The 14,790-nt window shown below is 35.5% G+C and overlaps 1 protein-coding gene across 2 annotated transcripts in view; it reads left to right on the forward strand.

The window, feature by feature from the left end:
* TMEM245 (transmembrane protein 245) overlaps positions 1-14,790 on the forward strand; it is an 81,528-nt gene that overhangs the window by 34,143 nt on the left and 32,595 nt on the right. For both annotated transcript variants that reach the window (XM_007498976.3, XM_007498977.3), the window contains 3 exons: positions 2,770-2,901; positions 6,867-6,989; positions 12,113-12,258. In XM_007498976.3, coding sequence (XP_007499038.1) covers positions 2,770-2,901; positions 6,867-6,989; positions 12,113-12,258 — 401 coding nt within the window. The remainder of the gene's footprint in view (positions 1-2,769; positions 2,902-6,866; positions 6,990-12,112; positions 12,259-14,790) is intronic.

The following is a 14,790-nucleotide window of genomic DNA, read 5'->3' on the forward strand; positions in this document are numbered from 1 at the left end:
GGTTATAGCCCTAGTAGTGGTATTGCTGGCAAAGAGTATGTGCAGTTTTATTTCCTTTTGGGCATAGATCCAAATTGCTCTTCAGAATAGTTGAATCAGTTCACAACTCCACCAACAATGCATTATGTGTCAATTTTCCTACTTCCCCTCCAACGTTTGTAATTTTCCTTTTCTGTCATATTTGTCGATCTGATAAGCGAGTTGTTTTAATTTGCATTTCTCTGATTAATGATTTAGAACATTTTTATATGACTAAAAATAACTTGTAATACTTTGCCTGAAAACTGCCCATTCATATTCTTTGACTATTTATCAGTTGGGGAATGACTTAAATTCTTATAAATTTGACTCAATCCTCTATATATTTGAGAAATGAGACATTTGTTAGAGAAACTTGCTGTTCTTTTTTTTCCTTATTATTACTTTGTATTTCTCTCCATCCTATTCCACCCCCCCCCCCCGTTTATCTCTCCTTTCTTCTTGTCAATTCTCACAAATGTTTTGCCTCTGACAACTGCTTCCTCAAGTCTGTCTTCCCTTTCCTTTCTCTGAACTTGTTTTAGCTGTTCTCTTTATTTTTTTCTAGGCTCAGTATATTCCCATCTTTTTTCAGAGCCAGCTAAGAGATGCAGGGAGATCCATGTTCAAATCTGGCCTCAGACACTTACTAGCTCTGTGACTTTGAACTAGTTATTGTCTCTTTCTTCACCTCAGTTTCTTCAGCTATAAAATGGGGATAATGACACCACTTAATTCTCAGAGTTTTTGTGAGAATTACATGAGATATCCAGGAAGCACTTAGCACATATCTGGAACATAGTAGGTACCATGTAAATGTGTGTTCTCATTCCCTTCCCTTACCTTATTTTTTTAGTCATTCACATATCTTAAATTTTACACTCTTGCCAGCCCAGCCTTCTGGTAATAACTGTTTTTTTTTTCTTAACCTTACCTTCTGTCTTAGAATTGTTACTAAGTATTGATTCTAAGGCAGAAGAGAGGTTAAGGGTAAGGCAATGGGACTTAAGTGACTTATCCAGGGTCACACAGCTAGGAAGTGTTTGAGGTCAAATTTGAACTCATACCTTATTCACTGGGCCACCTAGTTGCCCCTTCTTGCAATTGCTTTTAAGTATGATCACTTAAAATAAAAATTAGTGGTTTTTCCCTTCACCTCAACAGTTATTCAAAACACTGTGATTCAGTGTGTTATGATTTCAAAAGATAAGTATAAACTTTGAAATGCTTTGAAAGATGTGAGAGGAGATCATTTCTGCCTCGAGGAAGGCTTCAGTTTCTTGGAGGAATTGGCATCTGACATGGGTCTTGAAGGAGGAATGCTCTTCCACAAAAGGAGTTTGGGTAATTCAGGATATGGGGAATTGGGATGAAAAAAATATAGAGAAACAGAGAGAACAATATGAAAAAAGTAGAGCAGTCTAATGTGGCTAGAATGTAAAATTTTTCATGGAGTGGGGGGTGGGGGGATAGTATGAAATAATAGTGAACAGATAGGCTGAATCCAGATGTAGAGGGTCTTAAATTCCAGCATCAATTTATACTTAATTAGTACACAGTGAGGATATAATCTCTGTTTTTACGTATACATAAACTCAAACATGTGAATTATATGAACAAATTCACATCTTCACATCCTCCTGAAATAGAACTATTACTTATTGGTATTATTGTATCCCAAATGACTGTCTCAATAGGTCTTGCCTGCCATGCTTAACTAGTAGAATTCTAGCTTTCAAGTAAATATAGAAGGTAATGGAGACTAAGAAAGTAGCTTCAGTCTTGTTACAGTGCAAGAATAGACATCATCTATCTGAACTCCATCACCTGTATACCCTAGCTTTTCAGCCATCTCTGGTAAACCTCTGCAACAACCACAAGGTTGTAGCTGCTCTCTCCAATGTTTCTTCCTTATTGTGATGCTGCAGACTTAAAAGCAATATCATATACAACCCATATTAAAACAGTCACTTCTGGCCTGGCAGTTCTTGGGTAAGAAATATGTAAGCCCAAAAGAGAAGGAATATGAGTGGTCTATCCATTCCCTGCAATAAGTGGTTGACTTCTGGGAAGGTGAAGAGATGTGACCCAGCATTCTTTGAATCCAAAAGGAATAGAGAGGAACCTAGAAGATAATAGGGAAGAGAAAGAAGAGATGGAGAAAGTGGGGGGAAATGGAGAAAAGTATGAAAGGAGAGGAAGTAAAATATAGTTGTAAAGTGTAAACAAAAATAATAACTAGCATTTATATAACTTCAGAATTTGCAGAAGACTTTGTGTGTTCTTTTCCTTTGGTGTGCATACTAACCCTTCAAGGTGAATACCATTATCATTCCTGTGACTTACCTTGGGCCACACAAAAAGTGTCTAAGGCAAGATTTGAACATGTCTTCTGACTTCAAACCCAGAATTCTATCCAGGACGCCTCTCTGCATTGTCTCAAATAACAGAATTGATATTGCCAGGAAGACATAATCCATTCATAAACTTAACTGTGAGTAAAGTAGGACTTCACTGTGCTCAAACAATTAAATTAATTTATTAAATTAAATTAAAAATCAAAATTAAAAAACAAAAAAAATGAGAGATCTTTGATCTTTTAGTTGGCAGGTTATTAGTTTCACTTCTTATAATTCAAAGCTTTTTACCTCTAAATACTCATTTAATTACTTTTAAATATGCTTCTAAAAATTCATTACTTTTTAAAAACCTTAACTTGATTTAATATTCATGTTTTATTTTACTTTGTAGAATATAACACATTCTGGAAGGCACAAAGGTCACAAGATGAATATAACTCGTCAGAATAGCTGGCTGGGAGATATTTTGGATTGGCAGGATATTGCCTCCTTTGTTCACGAGAACATTGAGACATTTCTTTCTGTAAGTAATTTTGTTTATGCTAACATGCACATATAAATAAAAAGTTTAGGAGATAAACTATGAGGGATAGCTTGGTGCCTCATAGAGAGCTAGGCCTAGGGGTCCTGGGTTCAAATCTGTCCTTAGATACTTCCTAGCTGGGGGATCCTAGGCAAGTCACTTAATCCCAATTGCCTAACCCATACCTCTCTTCTTCCTTGGAACTAATACTTAGTATCATTTCTAAGACAAAAGGGTTTAAAAAAACTACCCTATATCTTATTATTTAAGGAGATTTTTATTCATTCCATTACACTTGACCTCATTGTATGGAGCCTGCCTTTATTGCTGAGGCATTTATATTCTTAAAAGTCTTGGAAGTAGTTTCTTTGTCACTTTCTCTACTGGCTGATATACTCTCAGAAAGAATCAAACCCAAGCTTGATTCTTAATAGTTAAATAATTTCTTCTTTTTCAAGGATACAGTTTCTTGTCTTGCCGATTCTGGCCGATGGCTCTTGCCAAAGTGTTTAAATTTTTATTGATAAGAGGAGAGACTATAGTCTTGCTTTTATAGATTTCCAGAAGGATTGGTTATATTTATTACTCTGACATAGATGATTGGCAAGTGCATTCATCATTATGAAAGAAAATTATTCTAATAAAATAAATTGCTCAAGGACAATTCATGTTTACAAAAATCTAAAGACATCATTTTCTAAGGAAGGCCTGCCTTTTTTTAGCTGTCTTGCAGTGTCTTTTAAGACAGACTGCTTAAACTAAACACTTCTCACCTTTTCTCCCTAGATATACATAAATCTTTATTGTAATGGGATTTGTTACTGGGTATCCCAAAAGCCTTAATGCAATTTTAAGATATTAAAGGTTAAAAAACAAAAGACACTAAGACTTAGGAAATCCTGTATTATGCTCCATTGAGTCATTCCTTCAGTTAGGCACATACTAATTTACATCCTTTCCTTTTCCTAAAGCTCAAACTTAGTACTTTAGGACTCCCCATGGTAAGACATCATTTCATCCTGTATGTGATGTTTGCGTAAGTTCTGGTAACAAGAGATTATTAATTTATGAGATGTTTAAAACCCTACATTTTATAAATAAGTTTTAAAAGTGATCTTGAGTATAATCTTAAAGTAGCACTTTTAACTTCATTTTCCTTAAAAAAAAAAAAGCCACAAAGTTGGAATTCCTAGAACAAATGCTTCCATCAAGGAAGTAGGAGACTCAGAGTTGACTAGAGAACTGAGGGGTTTAGTGACATGCCTAAGGTCAAATGGCTAGTTATGTGTGAGAGCCATAATTTGAACTTAGGTCTTGCTGGCTCTAAGGCTAGTTCTCTATCTGTTGTGCCAGCCTGGTTCTTATAAGCTGCAAGGTACCCTGAAGGAGAAAGAGATCAAATCATTGCTCCCACCTTTACCTTCACCTCTCTTTAGGCCCATCAGGTGAAACAGCCAAGGACCTGTTTCCAAGAGTCTTGGGGATATTGTCCATTGTGCTTCCAGCATGGGTCTTATAGAACATTATACAAGGAAAAAACCCTTCTGGAGAAAGAGCCCAGCATCCCCATTGCTGGCCTGCTGCCACCTCTGGGAAAATCCGCTACACTGTCCCTGGAATAGCAATGCAATCAGTCTTCCCTTCCCTCTTCTCTTCTCCTAGCCCCCATTAGTCCCACTTCAAACCAAGCCTTTATGTAGGACAGAGGTGCTCAACCTCTCAATTTGTAGCAATGAGAATACATAATTCATATCAGGTATTTATATTCCAAATCATAATTGTAGCAAAATTACAGTTTTGAAGTAGCCACCAAAATAATTTTCTGGTTTGGGATCACTGCAACATGAGGAACTGTATTGCGGGGTCTCAGCATTAGAAAGGTTGAGAACCACTGATTTAGGAGAATACCATTATGGTAATAATGAGTATAAAGAATAACCTTTATGGCAATGCAGTCTAGTATATGTACTTGCAGGTATTGTAACCCCTAACTTCTTAGCTCCTGAAGGCTCAGAAAAGAAAGTTCTCACCACCAAAGTCTTTCGAATTCTCAAATGCTTCAACATCAGAAACAGATGTGGTTTCTAGTGGCTAAAAATAACTCCCTTCCCATCTCTCTTTGACTTGTCTTGTGCACTTAATGGCATTCCAAATTGTAATGTGATTTTTTTGTATATTTACCTCCCACCCCCAACTAAACTATAAAATTCTAGAAACGTTTTTGGTCATCTTTATAGTGCTGTCTCACCTAGCAGAGTCTCCTTACATGTCACAGGTATTCAAACAGATGTCTTTTTAATTTAATAAAAAAAATCTTTCTTTTCACCTCTCAGTTCTGTTATCCTCCCTGCTCCATCATTATAAACAAGCCTTCTTCTGTAGAATAAGATGTCCATCCTCTCTACATGCAATTTTAAGACTTTACAGCCAACCTTATCATTATCTCATAGTTCTTCAAACTGAGTTCATTTTAGAGATTCTCCTTTAAAGAAGGGTATGTTTTCCTCACATGCAGAAAACACTTTTTTATGTCTCTTTTTCTATTTAATAGAAAGTTTCTATCATTAACCCTTCTTAATTAATTCTGTTACCTACAACTGAAAAGTTCGATCAGTTTGTAGCCAAGACTTTTCTTTACACAGATGGGTGGCTAAGACTCAGAAGTTTCATTTTCACTAAATACACTTTTTGGCACTGTCATAACTTTCCAGGTTCTTTCAGATAAATAACATTTGTATAGAATTTCACTGTGAAAAAAACCATAAATATCTTAAGATAAATGTAAGATTTTACATAGTTTTTGTGTGAAAACATGTAGTATAAAAATTTTAGCAGTGAAAAGTATAAAATAACAGACAAGAAGCAAATGTATTATTTTATTTCTTCTAGGAATTCATTACTCATTAGGAGCTTTTGGAAACACTTGTCCATTTTCCAAACCTTTCAGGTCTTTGATAATACATAAACTAATATGCATGGCATTAAACTCTTGAGTCTGGTTTTGTATCCTTTTAAGGCAGAATTCCTCATATACTGATCTTTCTGCAAATTGTTTTGTTTGGGCTATTATGAAAACAATGAAAATCTATTGGAATGTGTTATTCTGGAATGTTGCAAATTACAGACTACCCACCAGTAGATTCTAGAAATCATTTTACTAAACCAATTGAAGAGTATCTGTTTCTCTTGTTCAGTGCTTTCAATAAATACCCATTTTTCTCTCATAAGCTTTCTTTTTAATGTTCTTTCTGTTATTTCAGTTGTTTCAGAGATAATATTGATGTTATTTAATACTCTTCTTTACTATATTTTAATTTTTAGATAGTGAATACTTGAAACCAAGGCCTTGAATCTTGAAATTAGGCTACTGACAAGTAAATTTTTTTTTAAGTTTTCATTTTTATTTCCTTTTGGCCATCAATTAATGCCAGCAAGCAGTGATATTCATTCCTACAATGTGTCTTGTTGCTTTGGTGCATACATGTATACATTTTTGTGTGTGTGATGGTTAATGCCTTTGTGACATAAACACACTGATTCAGATAGTAATTAATTGATATTATAGGCTTAAATATTTGCAAAAATGTTTTTCTGAAAAAATGATTCCTCTATATGGATTAATTTTTGTTTAAACTATGGTTAATAAATTAAGAATAATAGTAATAATACTGAAATTATGAATTAGAAGTGTTTTTTGAAGCAAATTTCTGCATGATGTGAAGCTCTTGGTTGTCAGCATTCCTAATATGATGCTTTTCCTGTACATTATTTGATCTAAGCTGTGCTAAAAGCAGTGAAAATTTGCTAGTAAATGACTTCCCCTTTCAGATTACCTTGCTGTATTGTATCTGTGTGAGTATGTGTGCATGCATGCACACCTTGTACATCCACAGTGCCTGGTATAGAATAAATACTTAATAAATGCTTATAGACTGAATTCAGACATTTGATTCTCTTCTTTCCAGATCCTGGAATCCCTGTGGATAGTGATGAGTCGCAATGTGAGCTTGCTTTTTACCACAGTTACAACATTATTGACTATTCTTTTCTACAGTGGGACAGCACTCCTCAATTTTGTGCTATCTTTGGTATGTATGTGCCCAACACTTCCTCTTCAGTCTACACTGCTTTTCATATGAACTTTCATTTCCTTTCCACAGACATCTATTTATTTTTTAGAAGATGCTTGCTTTTCATTTTCTTTACTTCTTTGCCTCACAAAATCTTAAAAAGAAGAGGCTATAAAGTTTTAGTTCAATATTAGAATGAAAGATTAAAGTGCTGATATAATCAAAGGTATACCATTCCAGATTTCTTACGAATCTATTATTAGCTAGAATTTTTCTAAATGGTACTCAAATATTTAGATATCTCTTTGAATTTACTTTTTAAAAAAACTAATTATCATTAAGATTATTCACTTACAAAAATCAGTAATATGGAAATATGTTTTGTGTGATAATACATGTATAACCCAGATTGAATTGCTTGTTGGCTCTGGGAAGAGAGAGGGAAGAAGAGAGGGAAACAATATGGATCATATACCTTTAGAAAACTGGTGTGGAAATTTGTTATTAAAATAAAAATTTTAAAGAAACATCAATAAAGGCTAAAAAGCACATGATTTATTAAGAGAATAATGAGTAGGGTACTTTGGCTAAAACTTTAAAGGAGTGATAGGAAATAAAACTAGAGCTGTAGTGAAGAGAACATGTTAGGTTGAGGAGTATCATAGGATCATAACATTAGAGCTGGGAGGCACCTGAAACCCCAGGTAGTCCAAACCTCTTATCTTACAGATAAAGAGCTAAAGCCCAGTCAAAAGAAGTGAATTAACTTGCCCAGCATCACACAGGAAGTAAATTGCTGCATGTTCTTTAGGTATTAGGCTTTTGAGGTAAGGGAATAGCATGATTGGATTAATCTAGCAGTGATATGTAGGATGAATTGTAGAGAGAGAGTCTAGAGTCTAGAAAGGAGTATTATTAGAAGATATTTGTCCAAATGAGAGGCCCAGATTAGGAGTTTTAGAAGACAAATGCAGAGTTTACAATACTTTCCCCACAACAGTTGTGTGAAGTAGATAGTATAATTCTTTTTTTTTTTAACCCTTACCTTCCGTCTTGGAGTCAATACTGTGTATTGGCTCCAAGGCAGAAGAATGGTAAGGGATAGGCAATGGGGGTCAAGTGACTTGCCCAGGGTCACATAGCTGGGAAGTGTCTGAGGCCAGATTTGAACCTATGACTGGTTCTCAGTCCACTGAGCCACCCAGCTACCCCCGATAATATTCTTATTCCCATTTTGCAGATGGAAAAACTGATGCTTAGAGAGGCTAAGGGTAATGTCTATACCTAGTTAGAGTTAAGTCTTAAACTTTCCACTAGTATCAAGGGAACCCAGAGAAAAAGGAATTTTAAAAAGAATATATAGTTTTTAGTAGCAAATAAAGCAAAACAAAGACATTTGAATTCCCAAACTAAGAAAAGGAAAATTATTCTGGTACCAGACTGTTCTTTCCTCAGCTGTGTAGGTGGAACAGTACTGTAGGGACCAGCATGGGGTCATGGAGACAGAGCACTGATAGGCAGCTGCTGGTAATATGTGCTGACCAATTTAGGGAAGAAATTTAGCTATACTTGCCACTGATCTAATCCACAGAATGATATGGTTAATATTCAGAGAAAAGGAGAATATTTGAAATGTTTCAAAGTAAGTAAATGGGCCAAGTTTGTTGAGGATACTGAGAAATGCCCTGTTTGAGGTTATACCAGAATCCAGCACATTATTTGGGATGTTAGAGCCTTAGAACAAAAAAGATCCATAGCTGGGTAGTTTCTAAGCCTAAATTTGAAATTTGGTCAGTCAGAGTTTAGGCCAAGCCCATGAAATTGCCTTGATGAGAATATAGTTTTCTCTTCCTTTCTATCCTCTCAATTTTTTTGTTTTGTTCATTCATTTACTTTCTTTTTTTTTAACCCATATTGTCTCTCTTATAATCAATACTATGTGTTGGGTTGAATTGTAAAGGTTAAAATTAATGGTTGGATGATGATTATATGCAATTATGTGATTGCCAGTATTTATTATATCTTGAGTCAGAAATTTATTTACAAATTTACAAATAGAGAGGAAACAATAAAAAAGAGAAATTTGAGGGGGATAGAGAAGTTATCTATCCTATCAATCTAAATGTTTTGCTCTGGGTCCACTTAATCCAGGCAGAGATTAATTAGCTCTCAATCAGGAAGGCTGGTAGTGAGTAACAATGAGGCCTCCTCCAAGATGGAAGCTAGTTTCTCCAGAAGCTAGGAAAGGGGTCACCCAACAAAGTAATCCAAGAGTCAGAGTCCAAATAGAAGCCGAGCTCCAAGCCCACGATCCAAGCCATATTCTCCAGCAAAGCTCTCTAGAAGACTGTCTAAGACTATCTCCAGAAGACAATCTCTTCAGAGTATCTTCTCAAAGACAATCTGCCCTGAAGGAGTTTGGGGCTTGCTTTTTATGGTGATGCTTGTCCCCTCCCCTCTTCACAGGGGCCAATCACAGTTTCTAAATTGTATAGCACTGCCCAGGGGGAAGTGCCTGTAGGATTGACTTCTCACCTTCTGAAGGTTAAGTTCTTATCAAAAAGATTAGCAGATTCCTGGCTGATTGAATTTCTAAGTGTGAATTCTCTGAGTACCTTGCTAACTTCTCACCTAGTACTATGTAGGGTGTTTAACCTTTTGTTGATTCAATTCAAAAGTAGATAAGGGGGAGTTAATCCTGTCTTCAGTTTAGTAAGGCACTAATTAGGGGTACTTAAGTTAGTGTTAACTCAGGATAGACAATAGAGCAAAGAATTTTCTTTCACACAAGAAAGAACAGTAAAAAGCAAAGAGGTAATGGAGGTTAAGTGACTTGAACAAATAGGCTATGTCTGAGGTCAGATCTGAACACAGGACCTCCCATCTGTAGGCTTGGCTCTCAATCCACTGCCTCCCATCTATTTTCTTTTAACATATCAATCTTTCTAACTTGATTTAACATTGAAAACTTCCTAACAATTTCATCCTACCCTGCTTACCATAGTATCCTCTGTGACAAGGGAATCACTTTAAAAGACTGATATATATTAATTTAAGGTCGCCAAGGAATCAGCTATGTAATTCCTAAATGAAAACTTAAGTCAGCCGTCAATCTTTTATGGAGTTTAATTACAATAGGAGGAAGTAATTAGAGATAGAGAGAGAGAAAAGGGAGAGAAGGAAATAGGGCTTAAATACCCCTTCTGTTTAGGCTGGGCCAAAAGGCTCAAGCCCTTAGATAGCTGGGGCAAAGAAAAGAGATCAGTCCCTATTACTCACGTGACCAAAATGGAGAAACAGTCTCAGAGGCCCCCACCTTCAGCTTCCTTCAGAGCAAGCTTCTCAGAGCCCACACGAACCACCCCGACCAACTACTCAACCCCCTCTCCAGGAGTCTTCAGACCCCCTATCTTTAAGGAAACCATCCAAGTTGCCTCCCCTCAGTTCTCCCATCTACCAATCACTGTTCATCAATTTCCCTGTGCCAATGGAGGCTCTAGCTTAACCCAGGACCGCCCAGAGGTTTCTGGCTTTTGCACATGTCTGTTGAAGGTCATATTTTCAAATGATTAAATCTTTGCTCCTTTGCTACAGCCCTTTCTAAATCCTGTTAACCTGAGTAGGGTAGAGATTGGAATAATTAAATTTTGATCTAGGCTGCAGCCCTTACTCAATCCTGTTAGGACTGAATAGGGTGGAGATTTATTCCAAGTATCTCCATTGTATCAATTCTAAAATCAATCATGACTCAAAGAAATTCCTGTTCTATGCTTAAGCATAGGTCAAAGTCCTTTCCATTGTTCAGCAAAGGGTTTCTGTCCTAAAGTAATCTTAAGAAGGGAAGAGAAAGAACCTCCCATGCCAATGGGGTTCCCATTCCAATAGACTATCAGTAAGAAATTTTCCAAGTATGAAATATCCCAATGGTGAAATTTCCAACATTTATAAGTCTAAGGAAATTTGAGGTTTACACCTCCCATACAAAAACTAAAAGCAAATATAATCATGTGTTTTAACATCAATTTGCATCATTCTAGATGTTCCTGAATAACTCATGATTAAACATTTCTCTTTTATAGTAAGAGTGTGGGACTACTTGGACAGAATATTGTAAACTTTATCAGAATCTGTCACTTAATCAAATAGTGTGCTTTATTTTTCCTATTTAAATATATTTTATTGATGCCATTTGTCTTTATATCAGTTTATATTTTAAAAGTTCCAATTCTTTTCTGAATTCCTCCCCACTCTAAACTGAATAGACCCTTATAAATAAGGCAAATAATTTATTAAATTTGTTTTTCTTGGTTTCATGAGATAGATTTAATATAATGAGAAGAGAATACTTCCCCCCAAAAGTCATTAATTTAAAATATTTTAATATTTTCATAATTGTATTTGATCTGAAATCTATTTTCATTAATATTGTCTTCACATGTATTATTTAAGGGATTGTGTTCTTGTTCTGATTTCTTCATTTTGCATCAGTTTGTGCAGCTCTTCCCAAGGTGTCTCTAAGTTCCTCATACTTTGTGATTTTTTTTTAAAGCCACAACTATCCTCCATTATATTCATATACCACAATTCCAGCCAATTCTAATCAGGAGGCATAAGACTTTGTTTCCAATTTTTTGTCACTACAAGTACTGCTATGAATATTTTGTGATGTATGAGACTTTTTCCTTTTTTTGTTGATCTCCTTGGGGTATATATTAATAGTGGAATCATTAGGTCAAAAGAGTTTTGTAATTTTCTTTGTAGAATTCTAAACTGTTTTCTGCAATAATGTGACCATTCTCATCAGTAGTATATACTATTATGTCTCTTTCCTACAGCTTCTCCAAAGGTGATAATTTCTATCTTTGCCAATTTGATGGATGTGTGATGTAATACCCATAATTATTTTAATTTTATAGAATCACAAAATTTAAGAGTTGGAAGGGACTTTGTCTTTTTTTTCTTTAAGAAATGAAAGAAAAGAGAAAGAAGCATATCAGAATGGTTAATTTTCAAAAATATTTTTTGAGGAATATAGTTATAAATGGCTATTATTTAATTGACATTTTCTGGTTCCCTTAAGTGGGACATTTATTTTTTTGTTATTTTCACAGAATCTTCATAAACTCTGATTTGTTTTACAGGTGATTTTCTTGACCACACTATTTTATTTATTAAGTTCCAGTGATGAATACTACAAACCAGTGAAGTGGGTAATAAGTCTGACACCACTATCTCAGCCAGGCCCTTCATCTAACATAGTCGGTCAATCTGTGGAAGAAGCCATAAGGTAGGAAGGCAATATGTGCTTTTCTCATCACATTCAAAAACTACTTAATCATGTGAAACTAATTTATTTTGTCTTCTTGTTAATGCTCTTTTGTTGAGAATCAGCAAAGAGCAGTTACATGTTGTATTTATAAAATCATTCATGTAACAGAGTATAATGAGAAATGCAAACTTAAATTTTTTTAAAGTTTGGCATAATTCATTCTTCTACTAGATCTGGTGTTAGTCAAAGGATTCACTGTGCCTACTTATGATAGTACCAAAAATGGAGACCATTGCATGAATTAGAAGAATATTACAGTTTTCTAATATAACACTAACTAAAAAAAATACAATTCCAGAAAGCAAACAATGCCCTAACAGGGGCCCATTATTTAACCATTTGTGAGATGAGAATTCATTTCAGCAAACAATAAGTACTACTATGTGTAAGTATATGCTCTAGTTTCTTGAGGTTCAAAGACAGAAATGGAAAGCAGTACCTGCCTTCATGGAGCCCAAGTTAGGGGATACAAACGGTCATCTAGCATATTCTTTTGTCTTTAGCTATCACAGACAAATGAGTATGCCTTGTTTAAAGAGTTACCAAAAAGAAAACAACATAACATTCTTTAATAGCCCATTTCATGAAAATTCAGAGATGGCAATGACTTTTAAAATCCTTAATACAATATCCCCAACAAGTGGTCATACATCCTTCCTTAGAAGATCTCTGAAAAAGAGAAATTCATTACTTCCTGTGGTAGCCCATCATGCTTTCAAGTAGCTCTAATTTTAAGCTTGAATCTTCCTTTCTCCTGCTTCTCAGACATTTTAACACGATTCATTTAAACCCGGTTATTTAAAGAAATTTACATTTATCTCTTCAATTTTGTCAGATTCAGCCCTGTGTTCACTGCTATCAGTATTTTGAATCCTTATTCTGTCATTCAGTTTATTAATTTTCCCTCCTCTTTTCACATGTTTTGGATATTTAATAAATATGCCATTGATTCTTATCCAAACCATTGATTTTGAATAAGTTGATTAGTACAGAGGTAAAACAAAGGCATGGCAGTTTGGGGATGTATGGCCCCATAACTCCATGCCCTTGTCTAGGGGACATGTCTTTGGCATATCTAGAGGACAATAAGTAGACCAGTTTGCCTAAGTAGCAATTTTATAGAGGGGAATAGGCCATAAAGAGATGGGTGGAAGACAAAAATACTGTAGAAATACTCAAAACCAAATAGACTATTCTATTCTAGCTTGTGATGGAAAGGGGAAGGTGAGAGGGGCAGAACTTGAAAGCCTGTATTTGTCTATGATTAAACTATAATGGAGTTGAACGCTGAAGTCTGTGCTGGTCATTATGAAGAGTTTGGGACAAAGAGGCCTGGTTGTTGCTTTCAAAGAGTTTGCGACTTAGTGCGAGATAAAATTACACAGCAGTTATAAAACAAGATAGAATGTTGAGGTTCATTCTAAAAAATATAAATACAGTGCTGTGAAAGAGATGCTATCACTGGGGGTAGCTAGAGGTCAGGAAAGGCTTCATGAAAGAAATTAGATAGAGCTGGAGATCTTTTTTTAACCCTTACCTTCTGTCTTGGAATCAATTCTAAGCATTGATTCCAAGGCAGATGATCAGGAAGGGCTAGGTAGTTGGGGTTAAGTAATTTGCCCAGGGTCGCATAGCTAGGAAGTATCAGAGGCCAGGTCCTCCTGATTCCAGGTCTGGTACTCTGTCTACTACTGGGCTACCTAATTGCCCCTGGGTTAAATCCATTCTTGAAACATTTTGTGAAAAGGAAGATTTTAAGAGTATTTTTAGGATCTTCCCCCTAGTTCTGCCTTCTCATTAAGTACCATATTTCATAGGAGATGAGGGAGAAGGATTGATGGAAAAGAAGTAGGTTACAAGAATATTATATAAAATATAGAAAGAAAAAGATACCTCATTTCTTCACTTGGTTCTGTGGCTGCCATGAAGATAGCCTTTCAAACGTATGACATCTAATTCCCTGACTGTCAGGGAATTAGGAAAAAGTCATAATGCCTAATACTTGTACTTCTCCAATATCTTTCTTTAATAAGAGTTTATGTGTAATACAATGGTAGAATAAGCCATTAGATAGCAGAGACTGTATCACAAAAATCTTCTATATGGAACATTTCACATTGTAGCCACTCTAAGATGTATATTGTAAAGATGAATTTAGAGTTGTGACTTAAATGTAGATTTAATTGGTCGCCAGGGGAAATCCCAAATAAAATACCCAAGTCAGTCTGGTATTTTATGGTAATGTAATTAATATAGAGGGAAGGAATTAAGGAGATGAAAGGAAGGGGATATAGGATTTCTCCCACCTGGCCTGTGCCAGGGGGAATTTAAAAATCCCTGCCTCTAGGTCTCTGAAGAAGATTAGAGGCTTCTAAGAGGATAAAGTTGGAAAGTAAAGGAGGAAAACTCAGCCAGAAACTCACCACCGAACCGGACAATAGCTTGTAGCCACACTAAGATGCCGAAAGGCTCAGCACGTTCCTTTCAGCT

The sequence above is a fragment of the Monodelphis domestica genome, chromosome 7 (genome assembly GCF_027887165.1).
Source record: "Monodelphis domestica isolate mMonDom1 chromosome 7, mMonDom1.pri, whole genome shotgun sequence".
Lineage (NCBI taxonomy): Eukaryota > Metazoa > Chordata > Mammalia > Didelphimorphia > Didelphidae > Monodelphis > Monodelphis domestica.